Below are 21,604 nucleotides of genomic sequence, written 5' to 3'. Positions count from 1 at the left end.
TTCTTATGTTCTCATTGTGCGCCACGTGGTTTGAAGGATGACGTAATCATAAGAACATAAGCCTTGAAACACGGGCACTCGCCAGGAGAGTTTTCAGGTTCTCAAAGGCCCTCTGTCATCAGTCCAAGGAAAGACCCTTCTTGGGCTTAATAGGTCAGTCAGGAGAGTAGCAACTTGAGAGAAATTCCCGCAAAAACGGTGGTAATAGCCAGCCATGCCAAGAAACCGCATCACTCCCTTCTTGTCGATAGGTACAGTACAGTACAAGTACACACAGTACTTGTTCATATTCTCAGTTTACACGCACAGTATACTATGTGAATCTTTAATCTCCACATACAATACACTCATAGTGCTTCATATTTGTTTGTTTTTTTATCAAACTCTTAAGTTGAGCAAATTTTATATCCCTCCCCCTTCAGGAATTGCCTAGTTTATACTACAGGTAGTCAAGGAGCGACTTAATTGAAGTTTGTAAACAACTCAGAGGGCATTACTCAGTCGAGGGTTAATACCTGGAACTGGGGGACGTGCCCCACTGAATCCAGGTAAAAAAGTCACAGGTAAAAAAGTCACAGAAAAAAAGTCACAGGAAAAAAGTCACAGGAAAAAGAGAAAAGTTAACTATCGAATTCTCACATTTTCTAAGGTTAATATGTCAATCAGTTTCAGTAAAGGAATATGCAGAACTGATGGTAACCTAACCTAACCTAACCTTTATTACCGGCCACCATAAATTAATTGTGACTTTTTTCCTGTGACTTTTTTTCCTTGCCAAAATTGTGACTTTTTTTCTGTGACTTTTTTTCCTGTGACTTTATTACCGGCCACCGCCCCACTAGCCTAGCGGGGCGGGTGGTCACAGCTTATAGTTGAAGAAGCCACAAGTTCGGAAAATTGTCAAGGCAAACTTTTTCTGAGTTTGTAAACTCTTGGCACACTCTGCCAGAGAGTGTGGCAGCACCGAGAGTGAGCTCATCCAAGACCAGACTTGACCAACACTGGCGCAGGTGCAGATACATTCTGGAGCCGGTTCTTGCCCAGTACTTGCCAATGACGACATGCAGCCTGTCTGGCATTGAGGATCTGTTTGGTGGGGTTCTTGGCCAGCCAGATATTTGCTTCAGCCCATCCAGCCATTCACCTCAGCCAGCTAGCCATTCACCTCAGCCAGCCAGCCATTCACCTCAGCCAGCCAGCCGTTCACTTCAGCTAGTCAGCCGTAAACCTCAAGCCAGCCTCAGAGAGCCAAACAATCTACAATAAATAACAAACCCTTCCCCGCATCCACACACTCTCCCTCCTATCCACCCACCCTTCATCCCACCCACCCCCTCCTCCCATCCACACACCTTACCTCCCATCCACACACCCTACCTCCAATCCACACACCCTTCCTCCCATCTACACACCCTGCAATATTGTAATCATTCCAGGTTCTCGAATAAAAACAATCTATTTTCCTCATGTCTTAGTTGTTCTGCGATCACTTGTGATATGGTAAAGTAAATTATATATTTCCTCACCTCTTTAGCGAGATTTTATCCCCATTATAGTGAATAGGGTAAAATAAAGCCTTGTTCCATTCAGTTACTCACATTTATTGGCGTAACAATAATTCAAATACAGTTCTCACTCCTCTTGATTATTTCTTGACGAATTATACACTACATACAGTATGTGACAATACATATAGAACTGACTTACTTTAGAACAACCATAAAAGTTCAGGTAAAAGAGTTTCATTATATACACTAAACACATCCCAGAACACCAACGTTAAGTTGCTTCTCACGTTAGATGACCAGGTTATATATATATATATATATATATATATATATATATATATATATATATATATATATATATATATATATATATATATATATATATATATATATATATATATTAGATAAAGAGAAAAAAGTGAAAGTAATATGCAGTATCTGGCTGAGTAAAACACTTAAATTTCTGCCATCAGAACTTCCTCCTCACCTTCCTTTTACGACCATAGTTCACTGAGGATACTCACACCCATTACAGTCCCTAGATTAAAGGTGACTGCAGAGACCGTGTGAATTAGATCATCTCAGTAATATTGTGTCTGATTTTATTAATTTTTTTTCATACTTGGCGTGTACGATTAGTATTCGGTAATACCAAGTGTTGGTAACAAGATCTCAGCTCTGCAATGTTCAGATATTTCGTCATCTCACACCACTGCCAGACTGTAATGTATGTAATAAATCCATAAAATTGTAGGATTATGTAGTGTTATAATCTAACGTTACAAGAATCTATGGTACAGTACTATAATCTGGTGTTATAATCCAATACTAAAAAAAATCTGTGGTGCTATAATATCACAATACAGTAAAGTATTATTTTGTGGTCCGGTAGTCACATTATTGTACTGTAAGGCCACACTGCCATAAACAATCAACCTCTCAAGGTAATTGGATGCTGTATATACAACCAAAATCTTCAAAGCTTGCAGAGTTACCGGAGTAAAGTCACCACACTGTACAAACTTTACATTTCTGAGCCAATGAATAAGCTTACGAAACATACGTCAAACCTGAAGGGTCAAGACACGTCATTTTGCAATCAGACATAAGACTCGTGCATTTCTCTCTCCGAAACACACATTTGGCATAAGACCCTCAAGGAGACGGAGATGGGTGGATATATGGAGGAAAGCACAGAGAGAGATGAGGGAGAGATAGGAGAGAGGGATAGAAGGTGGGAGGCAGGAAGGGCTAGAGGGAGACAAAGAGGGAGAGGGAGAGAGGGAGGCAAAGAGAGGGATACAGGTAGGGAGGGAGTGAGGCAAAGAAGGATGAATGGAGGTAAGCAGGGAGGGATAGAAAGAGGGATGGAGGTAGGAAGGGAAGGATAGAGGGGTGGAGGTTGGCAGGGAGGGAAGGTTAGAGGGATGGAGGTAGGCAGGGAGGGAAGGATAGAGGGATGGAGGTAGGCAGGGAGGGAAGGATAGAGGGGTGGAGGTAGGCAGGGAGGGAAGGATAGAGGGGTGGAGGTAGGCAGGGAAGGAAGGATAGAGGGGTGGAGGTAGGCAGGGAGGGTGGGTCGAAGGGAAGGTTGGAGGGAGGGAGGAATGAGGTACAGTAGCAGCTGAAGTAATATAAGATCGATCTTTACTGACAGGCAAACATCTGTTTATTTTTTTACCTCCAGGGTAGTTCCTCCCTCCCACCAGTCATCACATCATGTTCTCTTGCCTCACCACTACCAGTCATCACATCATGTTCTCTTGCCTCACCACTACCAGTCATCACATCAAGTTCATTTAAATTATACTTAACTATCCTTGAAACACATCCTTATATAGTACACTAATGGTCTGTTTACGTAAGTGTCTATTCACCAAAGGAAAGTTTATGTATCTTTAACCTGCAATCTGTGAAAAGTGTCAATACATATCGGGTATGAATAAATTGTTCTGTAATACATGTTTAATTACAGGAATAAGTTGCAGGAACCTCTCCACCAATGAACAACGCCTACAGAACTGTAATTAAAGGTCGGTCTTACGCAGTCCATCCATCATTAGAGACTAGCATCAAAGAATGTTTACAGACACTATTTAAAAGGCAGTCCTTATTAGTTTAATCTTTTACAGACTAATGACAGACATTTACCCTCATCAACCTCCTCCACTCAACCATTACAGTTTTTTAATATGTAACAAATAAATATAGAATTTTTTTTACACATGATATCGAAGCGACTTAGTCTATCCTTACGAGTTAACAGTTATATTAGTGACGACTATACATGTTACCAACTTAAGAGGGTACAATAATAAAGAACATAATGTGTAGCTAAATATACCTACAGTAAAAACTATGGGTAAGAAATAGGCTCGTATCCCATATGGGTTATTAACACAGGTCTATAGTTCCCGCTTTAAATAAACAGGAGTCGTCCCATGTTGTGGAATTCAGATTAAAGTTTATTTCTTTTTTTTTTTGCCTTTAGCTCTGATTTACATTTAGCAATAGTGATCCCATGATGTGGAAATCAGATTACACTTTCAATATCAATTTCATGTCTGAGTTACATATATAATAGTAGCCCGATGTTATGAAAATGAGATTACACAATCATTTTCCTTTCAGATCATTAGCTAGATAATCGGATTAGAAATTTCTTTTTTTTTTAGGTTTTTTTTAACACTTCAGTCATGTGTCGAGAGGAGGGGTGTCGGGGGCGTTAGGGGGTTGGCTCACAGGTGTAGACGGTACGGTAGAACTTCTGGGTGACCGTCTGGTACACCTGCCTGACGGAGGTACAGCTCTTCCACCCCCAGGCACCGCAGTGGGTCTGAACTCTCTGAGGCACCATCTTCTTGTAACTCCTAGTGTACGCTACCTGTTTGGGCACGTACTTACACTTCCTGCAAGGTGAGGACAGGCGATTATTACAAGGTTCTAAGTGGTAGTACAAAACAAGTGATTATTACAGGGTTCTTAAGGGTACAAAACAGGTACGAATTAAAGGGTTCTTAAGGGTACAAAACAGGTAGGTATTAAAGGGTTCTCAAGGGTACAAAACAGGTAGGTATTAAAGGGTTCTTAAGGGTACAAAACAGGTAGGTATTAAAGGGTTCTTAAAGGTACAAAACAGGTAGGTATTAAAGGTTTCTTAAGGGTACAAAACAGGTAGGTATTAAAGGGTTCTTAAGGGTACAAAACAGGTAGGTATTAAAGGGTTCTTAAGGGTACAAAACAGGTACGTAATAAAGGGTTCTTAAGGGTACAAAACAGGTAGGTATTAAAGGGTTCTTAAGGGTACAAAACAGGTGCTGCAAAAGTTCAGTTTTAACGGGGTTTAATACAGTTGCTATGGGGTTCAATACAAAAGTTCATTACAGATGTTACAGGATTTTAATACACATATTACAGGTATTATAAGACTTTCAATATACAGTACGTGTTTCAGGGTGTTCAGTACAGGTGTTAAAGGAGCTTTTCTTTATACATGAGAAGACAAATGTTGCAGTGAATTGTACTTACTAGGACAGGTGCTACAGGGGATTATCATTGCTAGGCGGACAGGTGTTACAGGGGATTATCATTACTAGGAGGACAGGTGTTACAGGGGATTATCATTACTAGGAGGACAGGTGTTATCTGGGATTATTGTTAGGGAGACAGGTGTTACAGGGGGGTTATCATTGCTAGGAAAACAGGTGTTACAGGGAATTATCATTGCTAGGAAGACAGGTGTTACAGGGGATTATCATTGCTAAGAGGACAGGTGTTACAGGAGATTATCATTGTTAGGAGGAAAGTGTAATAGGGTATTATCATTGCTAGGACAGGTGTTACAGGGGTTTATCATTACGAAGAGGACAGGTGTTAAGGGGGATTATTAGTACTGAGTGCAGAAGTGCTATAGGTGATCATCAGTAAGGTGACAGGTGTTAAATACTATCAAGGGGAAAAATTGTCTAGAATAAACATATTATTAATTAATGTAACTCATCACTGATGGACAAAAGTGACAGCAGGTTGGGGTGATCTTATTCACTGTGAGAGTAACAGGCTGTGAACAGATGACTGGCGAAAATGTTTAATGGAACCTACCCAAGCCGCTTTCTCTCAGGGTTCACGACCGACCGTATATTCAACTTGTTCTTAATCAGAATCAAACACTGGTAATGGTGTGATGATTAAGTCCTGTACCAGACTTGACAAACTTGTTCTTGGCCTCCATGGAAGGATGCTGGCTAACTAAAGTTCTTGAGAGGAACATCGAGCCTCCGCCAATCAGGATGACCCACTTGCGTAGTGGTCGATAACCCTGTGTTATATGCACGAACCTGTTTGTACACCAGAGACCCGAGTAGCCTTCGGGGCAGGTGCATACTCCGGGGCTGGTGCACGTTCCTCCGTTGCTACACGGCGGGTCACAGATGGGTGTGGTGCAGGAGGGTCCTGAGAATCCACGTCCGCACCTGCACCGTTCCACGCCAACACACACGCCGCCCACGCCACACCCACGCGAGCAGAGAACTGTAGAGATGGTTGTCTTAACAGGCAGGAAACAAAGAGTGACTAATATGTACTTTTTCTCATAAGAATATAAGAATGAATGTCATTACAGTAGGCCCACGTGAGGCAGCTCTTGTTTACACCCAACCATTATCACTCGTATATCTTTCCAACTTTTACTGTATCTAAAACTCCCCAACGAGTTCAAGTTGATGATGGTGTTTGATAACTTGTTCTTTTTATCTACAACTCTACATGTGAACCATTGTTTACTTAATTCCTTCGTGAATATAAAATTCTCCAATTCACAACTTTTGCAACGTGTTCACTACCAATCAGAGTTTAAGTACGTATATGTGTTCCTACACCCCCTGTTGTAACCCGTGTCTCCAAACGGCCAATCTTTTTGACCTATAGCATCCATATCCACCAATCAAGTCCATCTTTATATGACCAATACTTATTCATTAAATAATAGTGATATTACTACTATGACGGTGCCATTTGGGGACTCGGTCTACCACAGCGGGCGTAGGAACACACTTCCGCAATTGTACCTTAGTTATATTACCCCTATTTAACTTAATCATCTATTTATACACTTTGATCATATCACCCCTCACTCTACGTTTCCCAAAAGACTGCATATTCCGTTTTCTTACTCTGTCTTTATTCCCAAGGTTCCTAATGTCCGGGATTAACTTTGTCATCCTTCTCTAAACATTTTCTAGTGGGAATCTATATCCATTCTATCGTAAGGTGACCAAAACTGAACCGCATAATCCAAATGATGTCTCATATGGGAGATACAGTTGTTACTAATGCCCCAAGGTAAGAGCCTCAATACTTTATTAGCTGCATTGGCATATAAATAACTCTGACAATCGCATTACTCTATATCTACGCTGTTCAGCTGATGAATGGTTGTTCCCCTATTATCATTCCCTAGCCTTACAACTTTAAAATTTTATACGTTACATTGAATCTGCCATTGTTAGACCCCTTTTTACAGATCTAAGTCAGTGTAACAATGCCATGTTTTTTGGAGTAGATTGTGTCATGTTTAGAGAAATACAAGAACATTCAGCTTAGACAATGACTACCTGAGGCATGAACTCATCACAGTAGCCTGTGAATGTGTCGTCATAGGCTGATTGGCTGGAGGCTGAGTTCATGCCCAGCAAGGCGGGCACTCGGTTTTCAAACACAGAGTTATATATACTGTATATATATATATATATATATATATATATATATATATATATATATATATATATATATATATATATATATATATAACTGAAGAAATTGTGTAGTACCATTTAAATAATAACACTTAAATCGCATTATGGAAGATAAAACAGCAGAACTACGAGAGCGTTGTATATTTCAGTTGTAAGTTAAGGTCCTTTTGCCGATGTTTGTGTTTCCTAATAAGCATAAGTTAAATTAAGATATGAGCGTGAAATGAAACTCAGCAGAGAACGTGAGCCTTCCACACCCTGGAGACAGAAATTAGATCAGGTCAGAGGCAACAGGTTGCGCATTACGGCCCACTTAAGAAAAAAAAGTGAAAATTCATTCGCTCATAACTTTCAAGTAAAACAGCAACAAAAAAACCCTCTGAAATCCTTTGGCCATGACCGTCGTCATTATAAAAAAAATTGGATACAAGTTTTCAGACACATTGCGTCTTTTATAGTCCATAAACTTAAGAGTGGTCGATCGTCTCCAGCTACAGAGTTTATATCAGAATTCTATGTAATTTCCACCACTGTTATTGTATTGCTACGGCCAAAAGTCACAATTGCACCAAGAGTATACCGTGAATTAGATACGTTCTCTCATCACTGGTTACAGAAAAGCTAACAGTGATTAAAATAAGAATTGCACGATTCAAGCCTGGAATTCATGCTGTACGAAAAACTCCACTACAGTTAGACTCCGAGTGAAAGGAGTGATTAGAAGAGGTGAAGGTAGTAGTGGAGGTTAATAGACACAGTCTGTTGCAGAGTGAAGGATGTGCACGGAATTACAAGCGTTTACAGAAATTATTAAAAATAAATGTTTGTGGAAACGAAGAAGTGAGGTAGCAAAAAATAGGAGGGGAGAAAAGAAAGATAATGGATTGGGAAGATTAAGAAACAGAAAGACGATTAAATAAAGATGAAGAATATGCAAAAGAAAAAGAAGAAGTAAAAGTAGATGAACTAAGAGGTATACCAGAAACACCTCTTTATAAAGGACACGTGAAAACGGTTAGAAAAAAAAGATATCAAAATAATCAAAGGGATCGTATCACAAAGACCATCTAAAGGGACAACAACAAAATGTACAGTGTTGGAAAAGTACCTCGAATAGGACCACTAATAACCAAAATTAACCTCCACAAGAAAATATACCCTGTAGCAATGTTAAATTGGGGATTTAGGTCTCTTAGGGTAAGTTAAAAGTGGCTAGGTTATGTTTAGTTGGTTTTGCCTGAAGAAATACGAAAGACAGACGGTTTCGCTGTCGTTTTAACCTAAGGGCGCCATCTTCTTAGGGGGGGTCATTACAAAGGAATATTTAGTCTTAGAAGAGGCTGAAGGTACTCGTGATGACTGATGGGTATGTACGGTACGTTGTGTTTAAGTAATGAATCAACACAGCCACACAGGTAAGTGTCGGGTCACCCACCACGCCTCACTGGGGTCCCGAGCACCTCTCTTGAATACTTTTTATACTAAGAAGGAAAACAGAATAGAGAGATGATCACGGGGAGGAGGAAGAGAAAGAAAGAGGATGATAGGAGGGAAAAAAGAGGAAGAGGATAACGAAAACAGGAAGAAGAAAAAAGAGAGAAAGTGGAGGCAAACGAGGAAGTGTAGAAGACAAGAGAAGAATAGGAAATAAGTCAGAATAAGTTAAGTGCAAGTAACACAAAACGTAGAATTTGGGTAAGGAATACCGTGAACCTTTCAAAGAATAATGAGTTCACGTTCCTCGTAATGTGTTGAACAGGCCAGCGTACCGATGACCTTCCTCGTCATCGAGCGCCAAACCAATTCTGCCATGCACAGAAACATGTTCACGTAGGTCAGCTATGTCAACTCTAAGAGGGCCATATTATTAATTATATTACAGCAGCACATAAGAAAGGATTTTTTTTCCGTTAGTGAGTGAGTGACTCAGTTAGTGACCAAAGTGACAGACATATAAACCTGTTTGCTCAGATAAGAATAAATATATACTTGGCAGGAGGTGTGGTGTGTGGGGGCTTATGAAAAACAGGTTTGTTTGTACTTGATGAGTGGGGTGACAGGTCCCACCTGTATATACAACGCGTTCTTTTACCTACGTTCCTTTATTCGGTCATAATAACATCAGCGACAAACACTTTCTGGTGATCGTTCCATTAAGTATTTTCGAGAGTACGGACCAACAAGGCAGGTAATACAAGGTTACAAAAAAAAAAAAAAAAAAAAAACTTGAAAGTGGTGACGGAGTAATTACTTGGGCCTTCATCCCCCCAGGGGCTATAGTTGTCCTATTTGCGTGTATTTTCTATACGAAATTATACACCGTTACATTCGCCCAGGGTCTCTTAACTGATTGATCGAGGAATAAAAAAAAATATTGCATGGTTATCATTTGAACTAAAAATAAATATTAGGTAGTAGGAACGGCCCAAGGATAATGAGAGGGTGAGATGATGGATTTTCAGCCTATCATAGGTTAGTGAACACGTAAACAGGTAAATTTTTTTAACCAGTACCTCATTCATGTCGAAGTAGGTGTTGAGTTTTAATATGTCAGAGTTTGAGAATTGTTAACTAAAAACATAATCATGAAGGTGTAAAAGTGAATATATTATAGTCATGGTCAATTGTTGTGTCATGATCAATTGTTGTGTCAACTATGACCTCACCCCTTCCTACTGGGGACTGACGTGACTGTTCCCAGGTGACCTCACTTTTTTTTTTTTTTTTTAGGTTAAGGTGGGGAAAGGATGGAAGGCATGCTGGGGCTCAAGGCACAGCCAGACATGAGGGATGGAGAAGTCACAACATATAGTCGTGGGGGGAAAGGTTGGAAAAGAAGTTTAATGAGTTAAACAGAGGGGGACGACACCCCTTGTTTTACATATTACAGAGTTTGTTGGCTAACTAAGCTAACCTAGGATTTAGAATGAGGTTGCACAATGGTTATTTTAGTAGACAATGACGAGATTGATATTACAATTACAAGTTTATTAACATTTTATACTGTATTACGTTATGGACTCACTTGATTGTGACTTGTTAAATGTGAATTTATATCACCTAAGTTTTAATCTAAGGTGGATCACTGTGGCGGACATAGATGGGTCGTCCAGGAGCTTGTCCCAAACCTTCTTCCCTAGGCGATGGAACCTGAAGTTGAGGGCCTCTGTTTTATTTTTTAGGTGGATGGTTTCCACTGTCTCCTGGTAGGGTGGCGCTTGGCCACTGGCTGACCTCAAACACTTGTTTTGGAAGCTCTGTAGTTGTTGTAGTCTAGTCTTCCCGCGTGTGACGAGTGGTATAGATGGGTACTCCAACACAGGCCTCACCAGCGCCTTGTACAGGTGAACTTGTATCTTCTCAGGCATCAATTTAAAACGTTTTAATTTGGCTGCGGCGACTTTGGCTTTATTTAGTCTGTCCTTCACGTGGGGAATGATGCCCGTCCGAGAAATGATGAGGCCGAGCAACCTGCCATGTTTAGAGTACTCAATCTCTTCGTCGTCGATCATCAATGGGGCCGGTTTGAATTTGGCTATGGGTATGACCTCAAATTTCGTTTTGTTTGTTTTTATTTTCCATTTATTTACATACTCCGAGATCTCCTCTATTGCCCGAGCAGTGAGTCGCGCCATCCTTGCTGTGGACCTTCCTGGGCAGGTGACGATCTGTGTTACATCGTCGGCATACATGACGTACTCGCTGCCGACGATTGGGGGTGGCAGGTCAGCCGTGTAGAGTGTGTAAAGGGTTGGTGAGAGACAAGAGCCCTTAGGCACGCCGCTCGATAGTGAGAGTTCTTCTCCAAAATGTTCTTGCATCTTGATTTGGCTCTGCGGTCCATAATGAAGTTACACAGCAGGCGCGTCAGATTTTCGGGTAGCCCCAGTTGTATGATCTTATACTGCAGCCCTGCGTGCCGAACTTTGTCAAACGCCTTGCTGACGTCCCTCAGTACTATATTGCACTGCAGGCGGCCAGTCATGGCATTGGCGATCTGCTCGTAGGCCTGAGCTATGGCGGTGGATGTGCCTTTGTACTGGCGGGGATTATGCACGTCTTCGTCCTCCAGATACATCCGCAATCGCTTGTTGACTATTTTTTCGAAGATTTTGGCAGGTACTTCTAGCAGCGATATTGGTCGGAAATTTTCGACTTTGTTTGGAGGCTTCCCTGCTTTTGGTATGAGGCGAATAACGGCAATTTTGAACATCTTAGGGAAGTATCCAGAGGCGAGGCAGGCGTTGCATATATGAGCAAGCCTCTCTATCATGTTGTCGGGGAGTTGAGCCAGGATCTTCTTGTTAATGTGACTTTGACCAGGTGATTTGTTTCTAAACCCTTTTATGACGGCTGACACATCTGCAGGAGCTATGCGCTCCGTCAGGTCGCTTCCGTCAACCAGTCTAGTGAAGTCAGCCCGTGGGAGCGGCTGGAGCAGGTGTTGATGGTCCTGCAACTGACCTAAAATGTCCTCCTCAAACTTCCTGTCGAAGCCCTCGTTCTCCTGTTCACTAATGGTAAAGATCTTTCGTAAATATCGCCGATGTAGTTGTTCTTGGTTTTCTTCCTCGAATATTTTTACGTTGTTTTGGTCGAGCAGGTAAGGGACCGTGCTAGAGGTGGAACCCATTAGTCGCTTGATCCCTTTCCAGAAGGCAGCAGAATCGCGGTAATTGTTGGCTGCCTCCCACACCAAGGCGGCCCACTTTTGTTCATGTAGACGTTTGCTCTCGTGCTGGATGTCCGTCTGTAGCTCTCGGTACCGGTCTCTCAGCTCCTGCGTCCACCCGCGGATACTGGCTAGCTGTCTCACGTGAGCGTACTGGACACTGAGCTGCCTCAGCTGGTGACTAGTGTGAGGATGGGGAATGGTCCTGTAACTGGTGGTCGGGATGTTGTTGTCCATCTCCGTCTTCACATCCTTATACTATTGTTCGACCGCGTCGTCGATGTCATTGGGGCTGGCTTCTTCCAGGTTTCTCCCCTGCTTGAGACTGAGAGACTCCTAGAAGGAGTCCCAGTCTGCCCGTTTGAGGTTTGACCTGATGTTGGCGGGGATCATAATGGGATTGGATGAGAGCGTCACGACGACTGGCAGGTGATCGCTGGAACTGATGGGTCCGGCGGTAACGTGCCTGTTCAGGACGGCCTCGTTGTTAGAGAGGGTTATGTCGGGTGGGTGACCTCACCTAGGTACCTTCTTAACCCCTGATAATCAGCCAACCGTGAGTTACCGCTGTACCACCAACACTAGAAGGCACAAGCAATTTATTTCGAACTGCTATTTGTATACTTGGTGACTGATAGTGAATGACCTAGTGCTTGCATACTTGGTAACAGTGATAGTGAGTAATATATTTTAATTAATAACAAAATATTAATAGAAATAACAAAATGGTTATAGAGAAATCATCAGAACTTGACGATATGTGACGAAGAGTTTCAATACAAATAAAGTTATGGATAATAGCAAGCAGCCCACACACAGGAAATGAAACTGTTACCATCCCACTGTTAAGTAAAAAATCAAGACAAGACCTGGGTAAACTTAGAATAATTAGTTAAGGACTATCGTTAGTAAAATCAAAGTACATGGTGATAAACTGGTAGGTTAGTTATATACACAAACTTATAAAGTGATACAGAACAACTATTCCAATTGCGTTAGGTTCATGATTAAAAAAAATTCAAGCTTCTTAAATGGCACTGTCAACATCGAGGACCAAAAGACGCAACTGGCACTGATAAGACAAATGAACAGTTCATTGGGCTAAAGAGAGAAAGAGACGTTGAGTAGAAAGAAGATAAGAAACGCAATTAGAAATGGAGAAAAAACCCAAGTAGAAGAGAGTAACTGGTGGCGTACCCAGGGATTCATTGTTAGGTCCAGCTCTGTTTATAATTGATATAAGTGATCAAGACTTGGGATTCAGGAGCAAAATTAAGTAAACTGCAGATAACACCGAGCTTTCAGGTGGAGTAAGACCGTGTAAAGATATGAATCAAGGTCGTGAGGGTTTGCAGAAAATAGCAGAATGGTTAGAAACTTTGCAATGGAAGTTCAACATAGAAAAAACAAAGTTATGGACGTAGTTATTACAGATCTAGAACTAACTTATTGTGTATGGTTATCCATTAGACACTGTCACGGAAGAAAACAAACAAATATTGTGATTAGTAATGTTCTGAAATCCAGCGAAAGAGACATTAGAAATTACAATAAGAGATTCTGACTGCACAAATAAAACGTTTACATATTGCTGAGCCATTCATCGGAAGTTTAAAACCGGGCATCGACGTCCAGCCAAGCTCGTTTTAGTTTGATAAATGGATGTGAATAAAATGTGTCATCTTTATAGAAGCGAAGTTAGAGAGGAAACATGATTGAAAAGTGGAAGATACTCACTGGTGTAGAAAATATAGGTAAAATTAGCTGAAACACATCCCCAAACACCAAAGAAACTTTCTTTATACAAGTTAGCAAACGTTTCTGGACATCCATCTTTTTAAAGGGGTTGCAGAAGAAGGTATTGATGAGCTGCCGAATTACGAAGTTTGCTTTTCTACCATAAACATGTTTAGTATTTGACTTATATCCCACAGAATTTACTTTTCCTAAATTTAGAGAGGGTATTCTTAATAATACGACTGAAGCCCTTACAAGTGAGAACAAATGTGTTTGAAATGTTGCCGGGGATCTTCCTGGTCCATTCTTATAAATACATTAGAATATTCTCCAGCCTCTCTCGCAGTATAGTATACCTGTTGCTACTCTGCATTCATTTGTAATCATTTCACCTATGAGCTGTTGAGAAGGTAGTTTGAGTGGATCTACTTAAATATTTCTACATCTTATTTTTGCCTCCACAGACCAACAACCCCTGAGCCATATATATATATATATATATATATATATATGTGAAATTAAGAACAATGAGAGAAAAAAAAAACAACAACAACGAAAAAGTAGAAGGATCCATATCACCATCCCTTGTGAGCCTCTCAGCACAACAATGAATATATTAGTCTAAGTGCAGACACTCCTAATGCCTACCAGGTCTAAATGATTAAAATATTATAAGCTACATTACTAAACAGCAGATTCTATAAACCAGTTAAGATTAAAAAAACTGATAACATTCTCAATGCTGCTTAAAGTTTGGGGGATGAATAACAATGTAAAAATAGAACTACTGAGAGAGAGAGAGAGAGAGACTTCCTTCGTACATAAATTCTCCCTGGATATATTTTTCATTCAGGTCAGAATCTAAATCCATTATTAAAGGTCATTTTGTTTCAAAATCAAGGCCGCCTGATATTGCCGAAGTCAAGCCCCATCGATTATGCTTGTCTTCCCCCCTGTACCTCACCTAAACGTTACAGCGTGTGTAGTGAAATAAACAAGGTATTAAAGGGTAAAGTAGAGTAGAGCAGAGAAAGGGTAGGGTAGGGTAGGGTAGGGCAGGGCAGGGCAGGGCAGGGCAGGGCAGGGCAGGGCAGGGCAGGGCAGGGCAGGGCAGGGTAGGGTAGAGGTGTTAAGCAAATATAAATAACATCTACCCAAAATTACGGAGAAAAAATCAAATATATATAAATTTGGAAAAGAAGTCTCGAGAACTTTATTCTTGGCAATAATCACCACCAGGATATCAGTTGGATTGGTCTAGTAGTGTTCGTCATTGGGTATGATCTTTCCGATTGTGGCGAGGACTTTGATCCAAGCCTGAGTGAACGAATGAGTAGAAGAAAGCCATATAAGGAGTTGAAGCAGTCTGTTGTTGAATGTTATCCCCACACAAAAACTGGAGTGAGGGGAGAGAGTGGGGTTTTTTTTATTAGGTCAGCTTGGTTAGGGTAGGTTAGGTTAGGTAAAACCAAGTTGTATTTATACCTTATTGTGTTGGGTTGGTTTAGATAACAAAATGTTATATTTATCCCTGACTAGGTTGGATTATTATGGTACATAGAGATGGAAGGCTTCATCTCACGGTTTGAGAGAAGTTCATCATCAAGAAGAGAAACACGCATCACGTTTTCCTTGTTTCAAAGTACTTAACGTTGACTCGTTTTCACTGAAGATTAAATGAATGATCAGCAACAACCATAATCACTCTTTATAGCCAATGACAACGAACACTCTACTACACCATAATCGATCACGTTCCGACATTATTATTGCAGGGTACGTAAAATAAAAAAATGCAATCCTACTGGCACTACGAGACCTGGAGGATGGTGAGTACGTACTTAGTGAGAAGTTCATCACAATATAGATCTGGGCACGACCAGTGGTCACCAACCTTGAACCACATCTAATTCTGAGTATTAAGAGGTATAAAAAACCTACCCGCAGATCGACTCGTGTTGCTAGATGCATGTAAGATTAAAGTTCATTATTGTTTTAGTAGTGTCTTGTTCCACTAACATTCACTCTTCCTGGAATTAAACTCGAGTCTTTCAGGGCCACTCCCAGAAAGCGTTTTTTTTTTATATTCTTGTCCGGAGATACACATAATAAGAGGAATGCTATTAAGGATGACTAATATCGAGGGGAAAGTTTTAAATTGGATAAAATCACGGCTCACCGATAGAACGCAGAGGGTCAGCGTAGATGGTGTTAAATCTGAGTGGGGCCGTGTAACCAGTGGGGTTCCCCAGGGGTCAGTACTAGGCCCACTCTTGTTCATAATCTACATAAACGATCTAGATACTGGGATCAGCAGTGACATAAGCAAGTTTGCGGATGACACCAAAATAGGGTGGCAAATTAATTCAGGGCAGGATGCAAATGCATTACAGGAGGATCTAAATAAACTGCAGGGGTGGTCTGAAAAATGGCAAATGAAATTCAACACCAGCAAGTGCAGCGTACTTAATATTGGAAGAACAAACACTGATAATGTATACAGCCTTAACAACATCAACCTAGAGAAGTCGACTTGTGAAAGAGACCTAGGGGTACTTGTAAGCCCGGACCTACGGCCTAGAAAACAGTGCGTTAATGTTCGAAATAAGGCAAACAGAGTATTGGGTTTTATATCTAGAAGTGTAAGTAACAAAAGTGCAGAGGTCTTATTGCAACTATATCTTGCGCTAGTCAGGCCACACCTCGATTATGCGGTTCAGTTCTGGTGCCCCTATTATAGAATGGATATAAATTCACTAGAGTCGGTGCAGCGAAGAATGACAAAAATGATTCCGGGACTTAGAAACCTTCTATATCAGGATAGGCTAAAGAAACTTAGCTTGCATTCCCTAGAAAGACGAAGAGTGAGGGGAGATATGATAGAAGTATTTAAGTGGGTGAAAGGAATCAATAAAGGGGATATAGATAAAGTTCTTATACTATCCGAGCAGGATAGGACTCGGAGCAACGGATTCAAGTTGGATAAGTTTAGGTTTAGGAGGGAGATAGGAAGAAACTGGTTCACAAATAGGGTGGTGGACGAGTGGAACAAGCTTAGCAACTTTGTAGTAAGTGCGGGAACTCTGAAAAGTTTCAAAAGGAGGCTAGATAGATTCATGGATGATAGAGAGTGGTAGCAACTCTCGACAGGAGCTGCCATGCACAGGCCAACCGGCCTATTGCAGACTCCATATTTTCTTATGTTCTTATGTTCTAAATATGGGTACAGTGCTGTGTGGGTGGGTGTAGTGCTGTGTGGGTGGGTGTAGTGCTGTGTGGGTGGGTGTAGTGCTGTGTGGGTGGGTGTAGTGCTGTGTGGGTGGGTATAGTGCTGTGTGAGTGTGTGTAGTGGTGGGTGGGTGGGTGTAGTGTGTGGGTGGTGTAGTGGTGTGTGGGTGGGTGTAGTGCTGTGTGGGTGGGTGTAGTGCTGTGGGGTGGGGATTGTGTTGTGTGGGTGGGTGTGTGTGCATGGATGGGTGTAGTGCTATATGGGTGGGTGTAGTGCTTTGTGGGTGGGTGTAGTGCTATCTGAGTGGGTGTAGTGGTGGGTGGGTGTAGTGCTATCTTAGTGGGTGTAGTGGTGGGTGGGTGGGTGGGTGTAGTGCTGTGTGGGTGGGTGTAGTGCTGTGTGGGTGGGTGTGTGTGCTGGTGAGTGGGTGTAGTGCTGTGTGGGTGGGTGTGAGTGCTGTCTGGGTGGGTGTTGTACTATGTGTTGGTGGATGTTGTACTATGTGGGTGGGTGTTGTACTGTGTAAGTGGGTGTAGTGCTGTGTGGGTGGGTGTAATGGTGTGTGGGTGGGTATAGTGGTGTGTGGGTGGTGTAATGGTGTGGGTGGGTGTAGTGCTGTGTGGGTGGGTGTGTACTGTGTGAGTGGGTGTAGTGTGGTGTGTGGGTGGGTGTAATGGTGTGTGGGTGGGCGTAGTGCTGTGTGGGTGGGTGTAGTGCTGGGTGGGTGGGTGTAGTGCTGTGTGGGTGGGTGTAGTGCTGTGCGGGTGGGTGTAATGCTGTGTGAGTGGGTGTATTGCTATGGGGATTGTAGTGCTGTATGAGTGTAGTGCTGTGTGGGTGGGTGTAGTGCTGTGTCGGGGTGTAGTGCTGTATCGGCGGGTGTAGTGCTGTGTCGCGGGTCTAGTATGTTTGGGTGTATTGCTATGGGGGTGGTTTTAATGCTGTGAGGGTGTAGTGCTGTGTGCGTGGTAGTATTGTGTGTTTTTAGTGTTGTGTGGTTTTAGTGCTGCTGTGTGGGTGTAGTGCTGCTGTGTGGGTGTAGTGCTGTGTGAGTGTGGTGGTGAGTGTGTGTGGTGCTCTGCGGGTGAGGTGCTGTGCGGGTGAGGTGCTGTGTGGGTGAGGTGCTGTGCGGGTGAGGTGCTGTGCGGGTGAGGTGCTGTGCGGGTGAGGTGCTGTGTGGGTGAGGTGCTGTGTGGGTGTAGTTTTAGGCGAATGTGGTGCTGTAGTTGTAACATAAGAGGGTATCGTGCAGTGTCTTAAGGGAAGATAATGACTAGGAATGGATAACTTGACCAAAGGTGTGTCGGTCTCTATCTGTCTGTCTGTCTGTCTGTCTGTCTGTCTGTCTCTCGGGTTCGGTTAGCTTAGTAGAGAATGAATGAGCCTTACATAAACGCACTCACAATATATATATATATATGGTAATAACTAAATACCTCACTTGATCAATGTCTTCACTAACAACAAAGGTTTAATTTACCGACGAAAAGTTATAATTTACTGAAGCAATTTGACATTCTTGCTATACCATAATCAAGTATAACAAGGATAATAATTAAATTTCACTTTGCCAGCAGCTCGGCACTCGAGTTTGTTATTGTTATTTACTCAAAGATAAAAATATTTATTCCTGTTGACCTGGACATCTTTGTCTGAATTTAATCTAACTTTCGATCACAGTTCAGCCTTGTCAGGAGTTGTTGCTTCTTGCTGAGTGAAAAAAGAAACTCACACTATTTCTCTGTCTTTGTGTAAGTACAGAACTTTATAATGCTTGAACTTTTAATGTCCCTGTTGCAACATATCTCCTCTTGGCTTGATGTAACCCGTGCATTGCATTTTACCTGACAGATCCCCCGCCGCTACCGTATCATAACATTACTGCGGTCTCGTAAGCCTCCTTAGTCTGACCGACAGTCCGACCTTTGAAGATTTTTTTATTTTTTATTCTTTTTGCCTGGTGTCATTTAAGAATAAATGGCTGCGAAAATAGAACTTTTGTTCCTTCACTCAGCCATTCTAGAACCATGTGTTTTGTGTATACGGAACGGCAATCCACCCAAGGAACCACAGCTCTGGATTCTCCAATATATATAATCAGTCAATCAATGTGTCAGTCTGAGGGTTGACGAGTATTGCCCTTCGCTTAATGTCTTGGGGCTGTTTTTACCTGGACATTAAGGAAATAAAGTACTAATTCTCCAACTTGTCTTGAGTAACATTATGATATTATCTGTGCAATAAACCAACCTAAGATTTTTCGCAATATTGTTCGCGTTACCACAGCAACAACTCTCTGCCAGAAGGACATAACTCACGCCACAGTCGCCCTACTTAATGTGAACTTTTATAATCTCCATATTCATAAAATAACCATGGTCTTTATTAGTATTATCATTATTATTATTAATTCTATGATATGAGAATGGTAAAATAAATCTAAGGACCTATAATAACATTTATATTTTTTCCATTATTTCCATAAGGGGGTAACATTACACTATGGATGGTGTTTTTAGGTTCCTGTTTTTAGCACAATGGTAAAGGGAGGATGAGGGTACGGCAGACCTCCATTAAAACAAGCGAACAGCACACATCTATCCTGGTATTGTCCCTCACGAAATATATATAAATACCGAATACCGATAACTTTTATGTATTCTCTAAATACACATAAATCAACAGCTTCATAAAAAACCAGACTTAACCTAATCTGCTTAGGTATAATCTAGCTATATTATGATGGCACACGACGTCTTATAATGAAACAGCAAATTTTACCATAAGCGAATTAATTTCCATTTAGACCTTGGATTTAAAGAGCTTCATAGACTTCGCTTCCCACATCTCAGGTTTTTCCCTAAAGTTATTTGTGGCTGTCTGGCATGTCGGCCCATCACACCATGATAATGTACAAGGAAAACTTCACACTTAGGCGCCAGATAACCGTAACAGCGACCTGAGCATGCACCCCCCCCCCGCCAACACACACGGCACCCTGTTATTGTCCTTGCAAAATCCACCTACTTCAAACCCACTCCATCCATACAATAAATAACTTTGTACCCAATAAATCTCAACAGGAGGCCGTAGACATTGTACCACTAGTCTGAAAACTTTTAGACAAAAAAAGTGGCATCCATCTGGAAAACAAATTGACTTTTTACCCTATAAATCTGAACGGGGCACAACATATACTGTACTACTGTACTCGATTGCAAATTCTAAAAAAAATCATTAAAGGACGATTAGTTGTTTAGTTGAGGAAAATGTATAACAAGGGAAGGTTTGGCAATCAAGTGATTCTGTCTGTGGGTCAGTCTGTCCGCCAGCTCATTAGTCTCTGCGTGTTCAGAAGAGCTAGTCTCTCTACGCCCACTCGGAATCGAGTATGCCGATCATCCATCTATGATACAAAGACATGAGCTATTAGGGATGTCACCTAGGTTAGTGAGTTTTGAGGTGACTAAAGAGACCGATAAGGGACCCGTAGCGTCGTTCACATTCGTTGCACATGTTGAGGGCTCTATCTACTGCGGGAGGGACTGTGGCAGCGTCTTTCCGGCGTTGGCGCTTGTCTGCCTCAGTTTGTAGTCGGGCTAACTCGAAAGTATTGACACCTTCTCGTGTGGTGCTCCTCCAAGCGTTACGATGTGGAGTAATCGACTCCCAGGAGAGGGGGGCCGATTTGGCACTTATTTTAAGGTTTGTCTTAAGACTCTCCTTATACCTTTTCAATTGGCCGCCGGCGTTACGTTTGCTATTCGTTAGGTGACTGTAAAGTAGCTGCTTTGGCAGTCTACTGTCGTCCATGCGGGTAACATGGACAGTCCAACGTCGTTTCTCATGGATAATGGTAGCCTCGATGCTCCTACAGTTGGTGTCAGCAAGAATACTGGTATTTGTTCTCTTGTCTTCCCAGCGAACTCTGAGGATGGAACGTAGACTACGTTGGTGAAAGTTTTCAAGTGCCTTGGGGTGCCTCCTGAATGTGACCCATGTCTCACTGCCATATAGCAGGGTGGGCAGGACCACTGCTCGATATACGTGCAGCTTTGTAGATAATTTCAGCTCACTACAACTGAAGACACGATTTCAGAGTCTGCCAAAGGCTTGAGATGCATATCTGGTCCGATGCTGAATCTCTTCATCAATGTCTGCGGTGGTGGACAGGTGGGAACCGAGATACCGAAAGTGGGCAACATTAGAGAGGGTAGTACCGTTAAGCTGGATGGATGGTGGAGGTGTGTCTGAACCAGGGGCAGGTTGAAAGAGAATCTGAGTCTTACATACATTCACCCCAAGGCCGAAGTGTGCATACGCGTCTGCGTAGGTGTTCAGGATCTCCTGTAGGTCGTGTTCAGTGTGAGCAACAAGGGTGAGGTCGTCTGTAAACTGAAGTTCAGTAATGGAAGCTGCCGACACCTTTGTTCTTGCCTGGAGTCGTCTTATGTTGAAAAGACCTCCCTTCACCCGGTACTCGATGTTCACTCCGCTGGCTAAATTGGCACTGGCACGAGTAAGGAAGGCAGCCAAGAAGATGGAAAAGAGAGCTGGTGCCAATACACACCCTTGTGTAACCCCTGTTTGGATGGGGAAGAACTCTGACTGGGTGCCGTTGTGCAGGACACTGCCGTTCATGTCATCGTGGAGTTGCCTCACAATGGGGATGAATTTTGGTGGGCAGCCAACACGGCTGAGGGTC

At 42.1% G+C, this 21,604-nt stretch overlaps 1 protein-coding gene across 1 annotated transcript in view; it reads right to left on the bottom strand.

Moving 5' to 3' along the window:
- Positions 1–3,957: 3,957 nt before the first annotated feature.
- LOC121868759 overlaps positions 3,958–21,604 on the bottom strand; it is a gene marked incomplete at its 5' end in the record, with an annotated part of 64,702 nt that continues 47,055 nt past the window's right edge. The window contains 2 exon segments of the mRNA XM_042369644.1: positions 3,958–4,417; positions 5,846–6,038. Of these exon segments, the coding sequence (XP_042225578.1) occupies positions 4,234–4,417; positions 5,846–6,038 (377 nt within the window).

Source organism: Homarus americanus, unplaced genomic scaffold, assembly GCF_018991925.1.
Source record: "Homarus americanus isolate GMGI-L3 unplaced genomic scaffold, GMGI_Hamer_2.0 scaffold30535, whole genome shotgun sequence".
Taxonomy (NCBI): Eukaryota; Metazoa; Arthropoda; class Malacostraca; order Decapoda; family Nephropidae; genus Homarus; species Homarus americanus.
This window is presented reverse-complemented; position numbering and strand designations above follow the sequence as displayed.